This window comes from Ascaphus truei, chromosome 19 (genome assembly GCF_040206685.1).
Source record: "Ascaphus truei isolate aAscTru1 chromosome 19, aAscTru1.hap1, whole genome shotgun sequence".
Taxonomy (NCBI): Eukaryota; Metazoa; Chordata; class Amphibia; order Anura; family Ascaphidae; genus Ascaphus; species Ascaphus truei.
Window position 1 is genome coordinate 20,401,340 of NC_134501.1, and position 16,440 is coordinate 20,417,779.

Sequence of the window (16,440 nt, forward strand, 5' to 3'; positions counted from 1 at the left end):
TAGTGATTAGTACAGGATACTGTGTGTGTGGGGGGTAGTGATTAGTACAGGATACTGTGTGTGTAGGGGTAGTGATTAGTACAGGATACTGTGTGTGTAGGGGTAGTGATTAGTACAGTATACTGTGTGTGTAGGGGTAGTGATTAGTACAGGATACTGTGTGTATAGGGGTAGTGATTAGTACAGGATACTGTGTGTGTGTAGGGGTAGTGATTAGTACAGGATGCTGTGTGTAGGGGTAGTGATTAGTACAGGATGCTGTGTGTAGGGGTAGTGATTAGTACAGGATGCTGTGTGTAGGGGTAGTGATTAGTACAGGATGCTGTGTGTAGGGGTAGTAATTAGTACAGGATGCTGTGTGTAGGGGTAGTGATTAGTACAGGATGCTGTGTGTAGGGGTAGTGATTAGTACAGGATACTGTGTGTAGGGGTAGTGATTAGTACAGGATGCTGTGTGTAGGGGTAGTGATTAGTACAGGGTGCTGTGTGTAGGGGTAGTGATTAGTACAGGATGCTGTGTGTAGGGGTAGTGATTAGTACAGGATGCTGTGTGTAGGGGGTAGTGATTAGTACAGGATGCTGTGTGTAGGGGTAGTGATTAGTACAGGATGCTGTGTGTAGGGATAGTGATTAGTACAGGATGCTGTGTGTAGGGGTAGTGATTAGTACAGGATGCTGTGTGTAGGGGTAGTAATTAGTACAGGATGCTGTGTGCTTGTCACAAGGGATGCAGTTATCGGGCCCCTGGTTTTGGGGCCCTGCACTCACCCCCAGTACACCCCCAGCAGCAGTAGGGTCCCAGTGATCGCCCCCTGTAGGATCCTCCAGTCCCTACACAGAACCGCCGCACCGGGTAACAGCAGCTCCCCGGCGACCCAGAAAAACCCGCCAATCATCGTCACCATGAGCCGGTGACTCGGGGAACAGAGCTCCAACCCTGCAAGGGGGCATAGGGCGAGCGTAGTGGTGGGGGGGCGGCACCAAGTGGGGCAGCACCGGGCAAGCGTCAAGGACACACACAGCGAGCGTCAGGGACACACACAGCGAGCGTCAGGGACACACACAGAGCGAGCGTCAGGGACACACACAGAGCGAGCGTCAGGGACACACACACAGGGCGAGTGTCAGGGACACACACACAGGGCGAGCGTCAGGGACACACACACAGGGCGAGTGTCAGGGACACACACACAGGGCGAGTGTCAAGGGACACACACACAGGGCGAGCGTCAGGGACACACACACAGGGCGAGGCGTCAGGGACACACACAGGGCGAGCGTCAGGGACACACACACAGAGCGAGCGTCAGGGACACACACACAGGGCGAGCGTCAGGGACACACACACAGGGCGAGCGTCAGGGACACACACAGGGCGAGTGTCAGGGACACACACACAGGGCGAGCGTCAGGGAAACACACACAGGGGCGAGCGTCAGGGACACACACACAGGGCGAGTGTCAGGGACACACACACAGGGCGAGCGTCAGGGACACACACACAGGGCGAGCGTCAGGGACACACACACAGGGCGAGCGTCAGGGACACACACACAGGGCGAGCGTCAGGGACACACACACAGGGCGAGCGTCAGGGAAACACACACAGGGCGAGTGTCAGGGAAACATACACACACAGGGCGAGTGTCAGGGAAACACACACAGGGGCGAGCGTCAGGGACACACACACAGGGCGAGCGTCAGGGAAACACACACAGGGCGAGCGTCAGGGAAACATACACACACACACACAGGGCGAGCGTCAGGGACACATACACACACACACACACACACACACACACACACAGGGCGAGCGTCAGGGACACATACACACACACACACAGGGCGAGCGTCAGGGACACACACACAGGGCGAGTGTCAGGGACACACACACAGGGCGAGCGTCAGGGACACACACACAGGGCGAGTGTCAGGGACACACACAGGGCGAGCGTCAGGGACACACACACAGGGCGAGCGTCAGGGACACACACAGGGCGAGGGTCAGGGACACACACACAGGGCGAGCGTCAGGGACACACACAGGGCGAGCGTCAGGGAACACACACACAGGGCGAGTGTCAGGGACACACACACAGGGCGAGCGTCAGGGACACACACACAGGGCGAGCGTCAGGGACACACACAGGGCGAGGGTCAGGGACACACACACAGGGCGAGCGTCAGGGACACACACACAGGGCGAGCGTCAGGGACACACACACAGGGCGAGCGTCAGGGACACACACACACAGGGGCGAGCGTCAGGGACACACACACAGGAGCGAGCGTCAGGGACACACACACAGGGCGAGCGTCAGGGACACACACACAGGGCGAGCGTCAGGGACACACACACAGGGCGAGTGTCAGGGACACACACACACAGAGCGAGCGTCAGGGACACACACACAGGGCGAGTGTCAGGGACACACACACAGGGCGAGCGTCAGGGACACACACCAGGGCGGAGCATCAGGGACACACACACAGGGCGAGGGTCAGGGACACACACACAGGGCGAGCGTCAGGGAAACACACACAGGGCGAGGGTCAGGGAAACACACACAGGGCGAGCGTCAGGGACACACACACACACACACACACAAGCGAGCGTCAGGGAAACACACACAGGGCGAGGGTCAGGGAAACACACACAGGGCGAGCGTCAGGGACACACACAGGGCGAGCGTCAGGGACACACACACAGGGCGAGCGTCAGGGACACACACAAAGGGCGAGCGTCAGGGAAACACACACAGGGCGAGCGTCAGGGACACACACACAGGGCGAGCGTCAGGGGGACACACACAGGGCGAGCGTCAGGGACACACACAGGGCGAGCGTCAGGGACACACACACAGAGCGAGCGTCAGGGACACACACACAGGGCGAGCGTCAGGGACACACACACAGGGCGAGCGTCAGGGAAACACACACAGGGCGAGTGTAGGATCCTCCAGTCCCTACACAGAACCGCCGCACCGGGTAACAGCAGCTCCCCGGCGACCCAGAAAAACCCGCCAATCATCGTCACCATGAGCCGGTGACTCGGGGAACAGAGCTCCAACCCTGCAAGGGGGCACAGGGCGAGCGTAGTGGGGGGGCGGCACCAAGTGGGGCAGCACCGGGCAAGCGTCAAGGACACACACAGCGAGCATCAGGGACACACACAGCGAGCGTCAGGGACACACACAGAGCGAGCGTCAGGGGACACACACAGAGCGAGCGTCAGGGACACACACACAGGGCGAGTGTCAGGGACACACACACAGGGCGAGCGTCAGGGACACACACACAGGGCGAGTGTCAGGGACACACACACAGGGCGAGTGTCAGGGACACACACACAGGGCGAGTGTCAGGGACACACACACAGGGCGAGCGTCAGGGACACACACAGGGCGAGCGTCAGGGACACACACACAGAGCGAGCGTCAGGGACACACACACAGGGCGAGCGTCAGGGACACACACACAGGGCGAGCGTCAGGGACACACACAGGGCGAGTGTCAGGGACACACACACAGGGCGAGCGTCAGGGAAACACACACAGGGCGAGCGTCAGGGACACACACACAGGGCGAGTGTCAGGGACACACACACAGGGCGAGCGTCAGGGACACACACACAGGGCGAGCGTCAGGGACACACACACAGGGCGAGCGTCAGGGACACACACACAGGGCGAGCGTCAGGGACACACACACAGGGCGAGCGTCAGGGAAACACACACAGGGCGAGTGTCAGGGAAACATACACACACAGGGCGAGTGTCAGGGAAACACACACAGGGCGAGCGTCAGGGAAACATACACACACACACACAGGGCGAGCGTCAGGGACACATACACACACACACACACACACACACACAGGGCGAGCGTCAGGGACACATACACACACACACACAGGGCGAGCGTCAGGGACACACACACAGGGCGAGTGTCAGGGACACACACACAGGGCGAGCGTCAGGGACACACACACAGGGCGAGTGTCAGGGACACACACAGGGCGAGCGTCAGGGACACACACACAGGGCGAGCGTCAGGGACACACACAGGGCGAGGGTCAGGGACACACACACAGGGCGAGCGTCAGGGACACACACAGGGCGAGCGTCAGGGACACACACACAGGGCGAGTGTCAGGGACACACACACAGGGCGAGCGTCAGGGACACACACACAGGGCGAGCGTCAGGGACACACACAGGGCGAGGGTCAGGGACACACACACAGGGCGAGCGTCAGGGACACACACACAGGGCGAGCGTCAGGGACACACACACACAGGGCGAGCGTCAGGGACACACACACAGAGCGAGCGTCAGGGACACACACACAGGGCGAGCGTCAGGGACACACACACAGGGCGAGCGTCAGGGACACACACACAGGGCGAGTGTCAGGGACACACACACACAGAGCGAGCGTCAGGGACACACACACAGGGCGAGTGTCAGGGACACACACACAGGGCGAGCGTCAGGGACACACACAGGGCGAGCATCAGGGACACACACACAGGGCGAGGGTCAGGGACACACACACAGGGCGAGCGTCAGGGAAACACACACAGGGCGAGGGTCAGGGAAACACACACAGGGCGAGCGTCAGGGACACACACACAGGGCGAGCGTCAGGGACACACACAGGGCGAGCGTCAGGGAAACACACACAGGGCGAGGGTCAGGGAAACACACACAGGGCGAGCGTCAGGGACACACACAGGGCGAGCGTCAGGGACACACACACAGGGCGAGCGTCAGGGACACACACACAGGGCGAGCGTCAGGGAAACACACACAGGGCGAGCGTCAGGGACACACACACAGGGCGAGCGTCAGGGACACACACACAGGGCGAGCGTCAGGGAAACACACACAGGGCGAGTGTAGGATCCTCCAGTCCCTACACAGAACCGCCGCACCGGGTAACAGCAGCTCCCCGGCGACCCAGAAAAACCCGCCAATCATCGTCACCATGAGCCGGTGACTCGGGGAACAGAGCTCCAACCCTGCAAGGGGGCACAGGGCGAGCGTAGTGGGGGGGCGGCACCAAGTGGGGCAGCACCGGGCAAGCGTCAAGGACACACACAGCGAGCGTCAGGGACACACACAGCGAGCGTCAGGGACACACACAGAGCGAGCGTCAGGGACACACACAGAGCGAGCGTCAGGGACACACACACAGGGCGAGTGTCAGGGACACACACACAGGGCGAGCGTCAGGGACACACACACAGGGCGAAGCGTCAGGGACACACACACAGGGCGAGTGTCAGGGACACACACACAGGGCGAGTGTCAGGGACACACACACAGGGCGAGCGTCAGGGACACACACAGGGCGAGCGTCAGGGACACACACACAGAGCGAGCGTCAGGGACACACACACAGGGCGAGCGTCAGGGACACACACACAGGGCGAGCGTCAGGGACACACACAGGGCGAGTGTCAGGGACACACACACAGGGCGAGCGTCAGGGAAACACACACAGGGCGAGCGTCAGGGACACACACACAGGGCGAGTGTCAGGGACACACACACAGGGCGAGCGTCAGGGACACACACACAGGGCGAGCGTCAGGGACACACACACAGGGCGAGCGTCAGGGACACACACACAGGGCGAGCGTCAGGGACACACACACAGGGCGAGCGTCAGGGAAACACACACAGGGCGAGTGTCAGGGAAACATACACACACAGGGCGAGTGTCAGGGAAACACACACAGGGCGAGCGTCAGGGACACACACACAGGGCGAGCGTCAGGGAAACACACACAGGGCGAGCGTCAGGGAAACATACACACACACACACAGGGCGAGCGTCAGGGACACATACACACACACACACACACACACAGGGCGAGCGTCAGGGACACATACACACACACACACAGGGCGAGCGTCAGGGACACACACACAGGGCGAGTGTCAGGGACACACACACAGGGCGAGCGTCAGGGACACACACACAGGGCGAGTGTCAGGGACACACACAGGGCGAGCGTCAGGGACACACACACAGGGCGAGCGTCAGGGACACACACAGGGCGAGGGTCAGGGACACACACACAGGGCGAGCGTCAGGGACACACACAGGGCGAGCGTCAGGGGACACACACACAGGGCGAGTGTCAGGGACACACACACAGGGCGAGCGTCAGGGACACACACACAGGGCGAGTGTCAGGGACACACACACAGGGCGAGTGTCAGGGACACACACACAGGGCGAGTGTCAGGGACACACACACAGGGCGAGCGTCAGGGACACACACAGGGCGAGCGTCAGGGACACACACACAGAGCGAGCGTCAGGGACACACACACAGGGCGAGCGTCAGGGACACACACACAGGGCGAGCGTCAGGGACACACACAGGGCGAGTGTCAGGGACACACACACAGGGCGAGCGTCAGGGAAACACACACAGGGCGAGCGTCAGGGACACACACACAGGGCGAGTGTCAGGGACACACACACAGGGCGAGCGTCAGGGACACACACACAGGGCGAGCGTCAGGGACACACACACAGGGCGAGCGTCAGGGACACACACACAGGGGCGAGCGTCAGGGACACACACACAGGGCGAGCGTCAGGGAAACACACACAGGGCGAGTGTCAGGGAAACATACACACACAGGGCGAGTGTCAGGGAAACACACACAGGGCGAGCGTCAGGGACACACACACAGGGCGAGCGTCAGGGAAACACACACAGGGCGAGCGTCAGGGAAACATACACACACACACACAGGGCGAGCGTCAGGGACACATACACACACACACACACACACACACACACAGGGCGAGCGTCAGGGACACATACACACACACACACAGGGCGAGCGTCAGGGACACACACACAGGGCGAGTGTCAGGGACACACACACAGGGCGAGCGTCAGGGACACACACACAGGGCGAGTGTCAGGGACACACACAGGGCGAGCGTCAGGGACACACACACAGGGCGAGCGTCAGGGACACACACAGGGCGAGGGTCAGGGACACACACACAGGGCGAGCGTCAGGGACACACACAGGGCGAGCGTCAGGGACACACACACAGGGCGAGTGTCAGGGACACACACACAGGGCGAGCGTCAGGGACACACACACAGGGCGAGCGTCAGGGACACACACAGGGCGAGGGTCAGGGACACACACACAGGGCGAGCGTCAGGGACACACACACAGGGCGAGCGTCAGGGACACACACACACAGGGCGAGCGTCAGGGACACACACACAGAGCGAGCGTCAGGGACACACACACAGGGCGAGCGTCAGGGACACACACACAGGGCGAGCGTCAGGGACACACACACAGGGCGAGTGTCAGGGACACACACACACAGAGCGAGCGTCAGGGACACACACACAGGGCGAGTGTCAGGGACACACACACAGGGCGAGCGTCAGGGACACACACAGGGCGAGCATCAGGGACACACACACAGGGCGAGGGTCAGGGACACACACACAGGGCGAGCGTCAGGGAAACACACACAGGGCGAGGGTCAGGGAAACACACACAGGGCGAGCGTCAGGGACACACACACAGGGCGAGCGTCAGGGACACACACAGGGCGAGCGTCAGGGAAACACACACAGGGCGAGGGTCAGGGAAACACACACAGGGCGAGCGTCAGGGACACACACAGGGCGAGCGTCAGGGACACACACACAGGGGGAGCGTCAGGGACACACACACAGGGCGAGCGTCAGGGAAACACACACAGGGCGAGCGTCAGGGACACACACACAGGGCGAGCGTCAGGGAAACACACACAGGGCGAGGGTCAGGGACACACACACAGGGCGAGCGTCAGGGACACACACACAGGGCGAGCGTCAGGGACACACACACAGGGCGAGCGTCAGGGACACACACACAGGGCGAGCGTCAGGGACACACACACAGGGCGAGCGTCAGGGACACACACACAGGCGAGCGTCAGGGAAACACACACAGGGCGAGGGTCAGGGAAACATACACACACACACACAGGGCGAGCGTCAGGGACACACACACAGGGCGAGTGTCAGGGACACACACACAGGGCGAGCGTCAGGGACACACACACAGGGCGAGTGTCAGGGACACACACAGGGCGAGCGTCAGGGACACACACACAGGGCGAGTGTCAGGGACACACACACAGGGCGAGCGTCAGGGACACACACAGGGCGAGGGTCAGGGACACACACACAGGGCGAGCGTCAGGGACACACACACAGGGCGAGCGTCAGGGACACACACACAGGGCGAGCGTCAGGGACACACACACAGGGCGAGTGTCAGGGACACACACACAGGGCGAGCGTCAGGGAAACACACAGGGCGAGCGTCAGGGACACACACACAGGGCGAGCGTCAGGGACACACACACAGGGCGAGCGTCAGGGACACACACACAGGGCGAGCGTCAGGGAAACACACACAGGGCGAGCGTCAGGGACACACACAGGGCGAGGGTCAGGGAAACACACACAGGGCGAGCGTCAGGGAAACACACACAGGGCGAGCGTCAGGGAAACACACACAGGGCGAGCGTCAGGGAAACACACACAGGGCGAGGGTCAGGGAAACACACACAGGGCGAGCGTCAGGGACACATACACACACACACACAGGGCGAGCGTCAGGGACACATACACACACACACACAGGGCGAGCGTCAGGGACACATACACACACACACACAGGGCGAGCGTCAGGGACACATACACACACACACACAGGGCGAGCGTCAGGGACACATACACACACACACACAGGGCGAGCGTCAGGGACACATACACACACACACACAGGGCGAGCGTCAGGGACACATACACACACACACAGGGCGAGCGTCAGGGACACATACACACACACACAGGGCGAGCGTCAGGGACACATACACACACACACAGGGCGAGCGTCAGGGACACATACACACACACACAGGGCGAGCGTCAGGGACACATACACACACACACAGGCGAGCGTCAGGGACACATACACACACACACAGGGCGAGCGCCAGGGACACATACACACACACACAGGGCGAGCGTCAGGGACACATACACACACACACAGGGCGAGCGTCAGGGGGGACGACACACACAGGGCGAGCAACACACACAGGGCGAGCAACACACACAGGGTGAGAGTCAGGGGGGACGACACACACAGGGCGAGCGTCAGGGGGGACGACACACACAGGGCGAGCAACACACACAGGGCGAGCGTCAGGGACACACACAGGGCGAGCGTCAGGGAAACACACACACAGGCGAGCGTCAGGGGGGGGGGACCAGGCAAGCGTCTGGGGGGGGGGGTGGAGCGCTCCTCCCCCCCCCTTCAGTTTTTGGTCACAATGTCCCAGTCAAGATCTGGCAAACAGAGCAACGTCACCAGGAAACTGCACCACCCAGGGCAAATAACACAGGGACTTGGGAGGGGGGAGAGGAGACACACACAGAGCGAGAGAGAAAGAGAGAGACACACACAGAGCGAGAGGGAGAGAGAGACACACACAGAGAGAGACAGCGAGACAGCGAGAGAGAGAGAGAGAAAGAGAGAGAGAGAGACAGCGAGAAAGAGAGAGAGAGAGACAGCGAGAAAGAGAGAGAGACAGCGAGAAAGAGAGAGAGAGACAGCGAGAAAGAGAGAGAGAGACAGCGAGAAAGAGAGAGAGAGAGACAGCGAGAAAGAGCGACAGCGAGAGATTATCAGGGTAATAGCGCCCCTCTCAGGCTGCACACAGTGTGTGTGAGTGAGTGAGAGTGTGTGTGAGTGAGAGTGAGTGTGTGTGTGAGTGTGTGTGAGTGTGTGTGAGTGTATGTGTAAGTAAACTCACGCGCGATGTAGAATGAGAGAAACATCCCTGCCAGAGTTGCCCCAAACCCGGCTCGCAGGGGCAGGAAGGTGAAGTACCCGGGTGAGAAGGGCACGGCCACCCCCAGGGGCAGAGCTAGCACCAGGGCTCCGATGAACGCAGCACGCCGCCCCAATCTGTGGGACAAAAAGACCAATGAGGGGCCCAGTCCTAGGGGTGTCAAGCTCACTATCCCTGCCCCCCAACCCAGGGCTGGCCAGTCCTAGGGGTGTCAAGCTCACTATCCCTGCCCCCCAACCCGGGGCTGGCCAGTCCTAGGGGTGTCAAGCTCACTATCCCTGCCCCCCAACCCAGGGCTGGCCAGTCCTAGGGGTGTCAAGCTCACTATCCCTGCCCCCCAACCCAGGGCTGGCCAGTCCTAGGGGTGTCAAGCTCACTATCCCTGCCCCCCAACCCAGGGCTGGCCAGTCCTAGGGGTGTCAAGCTCACTATCCCTGCCCCCCAACCCGGGTCTGGCCAGTCCTAGGGGTGTCAGGCTCACTATCCCTGCTCCCCAACCCGGGGCTGGCCAGTCCTAGGGGTGTCAGGCTCACTATCCCTGCCCCCCAACCCGGGGCTGACCAGTCCTAGGGGTGTCAGGCTCACTATCCCTGCCCCCCAACCCGGGCTGGCCAGTCCTAGGGGTGTCAGGCTCACTATCCCTGCCCCCCAACCCGGGGCTGGCCAGTCCTAGGGGTGTCAGGCTCACTATCCCTGCCCCCCAACCCGGGGCTGACCAGTCCTAGGGGTGTCAGGCTCACTATCCCTGCTCCCCAACCCGGGGCTGGCCAGTCCTAGGGGTGTCAGGCTCACTATCCCTGCTCCCCAACCCGGGCCTGGCCAGTCCTAGAGGTGTCATCCTCATTATCCCTGCTTCCCAACCCGGGGCTGACCAGTCCTAGGGGTGTCAGGCTCACTATCCCTGCTCCCCAACCCGGGGCTGGCCAGTCCTAGGGGTGTCAGGCTCACTATCCCTGCTCCCCAACCCGGGGCTGGCCAGTCCTAGGGGTGTCAGGCTCACTATCCCTGCCCCCCAACCCGGGCCTGGCCAGTCCTAGAGGTGTCATCCTCACTATCCCTGCTTCCCAACCAGGAGCTGACCAGTCCTAGAGGTGTCAGGCACAGTATCCCTGCACCCAAGCCTGAGATGACGAGTCCTAGAGGTTACCAGGCTCAGACCCTCAGCAGGAGGCTCCTACCTGTCACAGATACATCCGAAGATGATGTAACCTACAAGCCAGCCAATCAGGTAGCAGATCTGTTCCAGGGGCACCTTCCACTGACTGCCACAGGCTAAGTCCCACTGTCAAGAGAACAATAGTGTGATCAGGGGCGAGGATAGGGGGGGCGTGGACAGAGGAGCGAGGATAGGGGGGCGCGAGGATAGGGGGGGGCGAGGATAGGGGGGGGCGAGGATAGGGGGGGCGAGGATAGGAGGGGGTGGATAGGGGGGCGTGGATAGGGGGGGGCGAGGATAGGGGGGGCGATGATAGGGGGGGCGAGGATAGGGGGGGCGTGGATGGGGGGGCAGGATAGGGGGGGCAAGGATAGGGGGGGGCGAGGATAGGGGGGGGGCGAGGATAGGGGGGCGAGGATAGGGGGGGCGAGGATAGGGGGGGCGAGGATAGGGGGGGCGAGGATAGGGGGGGCGGGGATAGGGGGGGCGAGGATAGGGAGGGGCGAGGATAGGGAGGGGCGAGGATAGGGAGGGGCAAGGATAGGGGGCGAGGATAGGGGGGCGAGGATAGGGGGACGAGGATAGGGGGGACGAGGATAGGGGGGCGTTGTCCTAAAGGTGCACAGATACAGATTGATTCTGGGGGCCCCCACTATGATGGGGACACACAATTTTACCAAACAGTGAGGGGAAGGAGGATGGGGCATCTTCTAACCAGGGATGGATAGGAGGAAGAACCACTAACCGGAGTATAGATTGTCAGCTGTTGGGGCAGGTGCAGAACATGCATTGTGAGCACTGGAGTGAGGGTAGTGACATCGCTAAGTGAAGCTGACCGAATGTCAGAGCCCCCCGGCCCCCCAACTCGTCCTTCTCCGTGAATGAAATACACGTGGCCGTGTGAGTCCAGCGCTCGGGATTGGGGGGCAGGGGGAGAGTGTTGGTCATTGCGAGTACTTCTCCTGGGCAGGCTGGGATTGGGGGGGGGGGGAGAGCATTGGTCACTGCGAGTACTTCTCCTGGGCAGGCTGGGATTGGGGGGGGGGGGAGAGCATTGGTCACTGCGAGTACTTCTCCTGGGCAGGGTGGGATTGGGGGGGGAGGAAGGGGGAGAGCATTGGTCACTGCGAGTACTTCTCATGGGCAGGGTGGAATTGGGGGGGGGGGGGAGGGGAAGGGAGAGCATTGGTCACTGCGAGTACTTCACCTGGGCAGGGTGGGATTGGGGGGAGGGAGAGCGTTGGTCAGTGCGAGTACTTACCTTGGGCAGGGTGGGATGGGGGGGGAGGGAGTGTTGGTCACTGCGTTTACTTCTCCTGGGCAGGGTGGGATTGGGGGGGGGGGGGGTGAGAGCATTGGTCACTGCGAGTACTTCTCATGGGCAGGGTGGGATTGGGGGGAGGGAGAGCGTTGGTCAGTGCGAGTACTTACCTTGGGCAGGGTGGGATGGGGGGGGGAGGGAGTGTTGGTCACTGCGTTTACTTCTCCTGGGCAGGGTGGGATTGGGGGGGGGGGGTGAGAGCATTGGTCACTGCGAGTACTTCTCATGGGCAGGGTGGGATTGGGGGGAGGGAGAGCGTTGGTCAGTGCGAGTACTTACCTTGGGCAGGGTGGGATGGGGGGGAGGGAGAGTGTTGGTCACTGCGAGTACTTCTCCTGGGCAGGGTGGGATTGGGGGGGGGGAGAGCATTGGTCACTGCGTTTACTTCTCCTGGGCAGGGTGGGATTGGGGGGGGGGGGGGAGAGCATTGGTCACTGCGAGTACTTCTCCTGGGCAGGGTGGGATTGGGGGGGGGGGGGGAAGGGGGAGAGCATTGGTCACTGCGAGTACTTCTCATGGGCAGGGTGGAATTGGGGGGGGGGAAGGGAGAGCGTTGGTCACCGCGAGTACTTCACCTGGGCAGGGTGGGATTGGGGGGAGGGAGAGCGTTGGTCACTGCGAGTACTTCTCCTGGGCAGGGTGGGATTGGGGGGAGGGAGAGCGTTGGTCACTGCAAGTACTTACCTTGGGCCGGGTGGGATGGGGGGGGCAGGGTGGGATGGGGGGGGGGGGCAGGGTGGGATGGGGGGGGGGGGCAGGGTGGGATGGGGGGGAGAGTGTTGGTCACTGCGAGTACTTCCCCTGGGCAGGGTGGGATTCCTCTCCCCCTGTTTCACGCCTGGGTATGAAATCTCACACAGGAATAGTTGTGACTCAGAGTGGAGAGAAAAGCAGCAAATAACCCAGCCTCGGAAGCCCCTCTATAGCCGGTTCTGTGGGGGTCTCCTAACTCAGGGGCGCTCAACTCCTGTCCTCAAGTACTCGCCCCCCCAAACAGGTCAGATTTTCAGGATATCCCCGCTTCAGCACAGGTGGCTCAATTAGAGGCTCAGTCTCTGAATGAACCATCTGTGCTGAAGCGGGGATATCCTGAAAACCTGACCTGTTGTTTTAAGGCTACACCCCAGTTTTGAGTATTCAATATAATTAGTAAAACACAGGTGTCACCTCTCTCGTTAGTGGGGGTTCAATGCTCCTTCGCATTGCATTAGCCAGAGTCCCCGGCTGCAGTGGGGGACCCCAGCATGCTGTGTGATTAGGGGGTACAGCGCTCAGGGGGGTCTCACGGATGAAGACACGTTTTGGTGTAGAAGCCACGGTTCCCACGGATTTGGATAATTGAGGGTCAGGCGCCAATCCGCGTCTCCTGCCACTGCGCTCATTACCCCTTCTACGTGTGATGATACTCAGTACCACTAATGTGTTTACTGATTATACAGAGAGGTTTGTTATACACATTCTATAAATCTCATACATTCAGAATAATCACACCCCCAGCTGTTACTTTTAATCCACTAATAGGTGCAACTTTTTCCCATCTTACTGCCCCAGCTGTCACTCCTCTTACCCCATCTTACTGCCCCAGCTGTCACTCCTCTTACCCTGCCCCCCTTACTGCCCCAGCTGTCATGCCTCTTACCCCCTCTTACTGCCCCAGCTGTCACTCCTCTTACCCCATCTTACTGCCCCACCTGTCACCTCTTACCCTCCCCCCCTTACAGCCCCAGCTGTCACTCCACTTACCCTCTCCCCTTACTGCCCCAGCTGTCACTCTTCTTACCGCCCCAGCTGTCACTCCTCTTACTGCCCAGCTGTCACTACTCTTACCCCCCTTACTGCCCCAGTTGTCACTCCTCTTACCCCCCCAGCTGTCACTTCTCTTACCCTCCTTACTGCCCCAGCTGTCACTCCTCTTACCCCCCTTACTGTCCCAGCTGTCACTCCTCTTACCCCCCCATTACTGCCCCAACTGTCACTCCTCTTAACCCCCCCTCTTACTGCCCCAGCTGTCACTCCTCTTACCCCCTTTACAGCCCCAGCTGTCACTCCTCTTACCCCCCCATTACTGCCCCAACTGTCACTCCTCTTAACCCCCCCATTACTGCCCCAACTGTCACTCCTCTTAACCCCCCCTTACTGCCCCAGCTGTCACTCCTCTTAACCCCCCCCCTTACTGCCCCAGCTGTCACTTCTCTTAACCCCCCCTTACTGCCCTAGCTGTCACTCCTCTTACCCCCCTTACTGTCCCAGCTGTCACTTCTCTTAACCCCCCCCTTACTACCCCAGCTGTCACTCCTCTTACCCCCCTTACTGTCCCGGCTGTCACTCCTCTTACCCCCCTTACTGTCCCAGCTGTCACTTCTCTTAACCCCCCCTCCTTACTGCCCCAGCTGTCACTTCTCTTAACCCCTCCCTCACTGCCCCAGCTGTCACTCCTCTTACCCCCTCACCTGTGTGACGATGTTGTTGTGCAGCCAGCCCTGGGACAGAGAGTGGGAGCAGTTCTCGGTGCAGTTGCTCAGAGTTGCCCCGGTGTTGTTGCCCCCGCAGGGTCCCCCCGGGGCCGCCGTGTACAGGAGCTCGGAGAAGAAACCCAGCGCCAGGGCCACATTGGGCAACCAGGAGGCGGCGGCCACGAGCCGGGTGTAGCGCCCGAAACCGCCCGCCAGGGGCCACAGGCGCCCGTCAAAGTCCATGGGGGGAGGAAAAGGAGAGGGGGGAGAGAGAGAGTGAGGAGAGACCGGGGAGGGACAGGGGGGAGTGAGGAGACCGGGGGGAGTGAGAGCGGAGAGGCCGGGGACAGGAGACGGGGGAGGGGGGAGGGTCACACCTCTCCCAGGGGTGGCTCCTCCTGACTAACCCCTACACTGCCAGGTAACACAGGGTGATACTTATTACCACTCACAGGTGCCCCCGCCTGTCTGTATACTCTGCTGCTCCCTTGGGAGGAGGAGGAGGAGGAGGGGGGGGATTCGTTTGTTGCCAAATGATTTAACCCCTTGCTGCCACTCCTTGTATTGCTCTGTGAGGGGTTAATGTTTCATGGGGAGAATTGTCACTTAGGTCGCTGCTGGTGTCACAGACACCCAGGCACCACACTGCCACGTGTGTGTCCTGCTTACCCCACCCCATGTGCAGTGAGGGGGTAATACCGTGGCAGGGTAACTGCTCTCTCCTCCAGTGACGTGCCCCTGGCAGTGAGGGTGGTAATACAGTGGCAGAGTAATTGCTCCCTCCTCCAGAGACGTGCCCCTGGCAGTGAGGGGGTAGTACCGTGGTGGGCAAGCTGCCCACTCTCCTCCAGTGACGTGCCCCTGGCAGTGAGGGGGTAGTACCGTGGCAGGGTAATTGCCCTCTTCTCCAGTGACGGGGTAATACCGTGGCAGGGTAATTGCCTCACATTCCTGGCGGGTTCTGTGGCTTCACCACTTTCTCCTACAGAATATTTCCCCCGTACACTGGCGCAGGCGCAGGCGCACGGTCACACTGTTTTAAAGGCGCAATCCCTGCAACATTTTTTTTATTATATATATATAAAATAAATCAGTTCTTTAGTATCAGATACTTTTTTTTATTTAAATTCACCTCCATGCCATTTTTAATGAGATTTAATATACTGAGCAACCATCGATTCCTATAGCAGGTTTAGCCCACCTCCCCAGCAGTGCAAGAGCTTTGGTAACAAATTAGCACAAACGGGAAAGTGTTGCAATGTTCCCAGCAGTTTGATCTGCACACTGTAACAATATATAATGTTACCTTCGTAATAAATGCATTACACTAACTACAATGTATTCTCCTGACTGAGTGAAACTGAAAGGCAGCCATTATGTGAACCCTGAGAAGCAGGAGCTCTGCTTTGGCAGCATAGGTAATTGGTTTTCAATAAAAAGGTAATCAAAGGAGCTATGTATACATGTTAAGTAGCGCTTGAATTGCCTAAGGGACATGTTTAGTGTGTGCTATGACGGCATTTCTATTGTACCCAACTGTTTAATGACCTTTGCTAAATGCTGAACAGGTTTAGAACACATTGAAATCAGACACTAAC

General features: G+C 60.3%; 1 protein-coding gene across 1 annotated transcript in view; it reads right to left on the reverse strand.

Annotated features, from left to right (window-relative positions):
• Window positions 1-15,742, reverse strand: part of SLC22A31 (solute carrier family 22 member 31) — a 34,917-nt gene extending 19,175 nt beyond the window's left edge. The window contains 4 exon segments of the mRNA XM_075576810.1: window positions 765-937; window positions 9,874-10,028; window positions 11,091-11,194; window positions 14,840-15,742. Of these exon segments, the coding sequence (XP_075432925.1) occupies window positions 765-937; window positions 9,874-10,028; window positions 11,091-11,194; window positions 14,840-15,085 (678 nt within the window). The 5' untranslated portion in view covers window positions 15,086-15,742.
• Window positions 15,743-16,440: the final 698 nt, after the last annotated feature.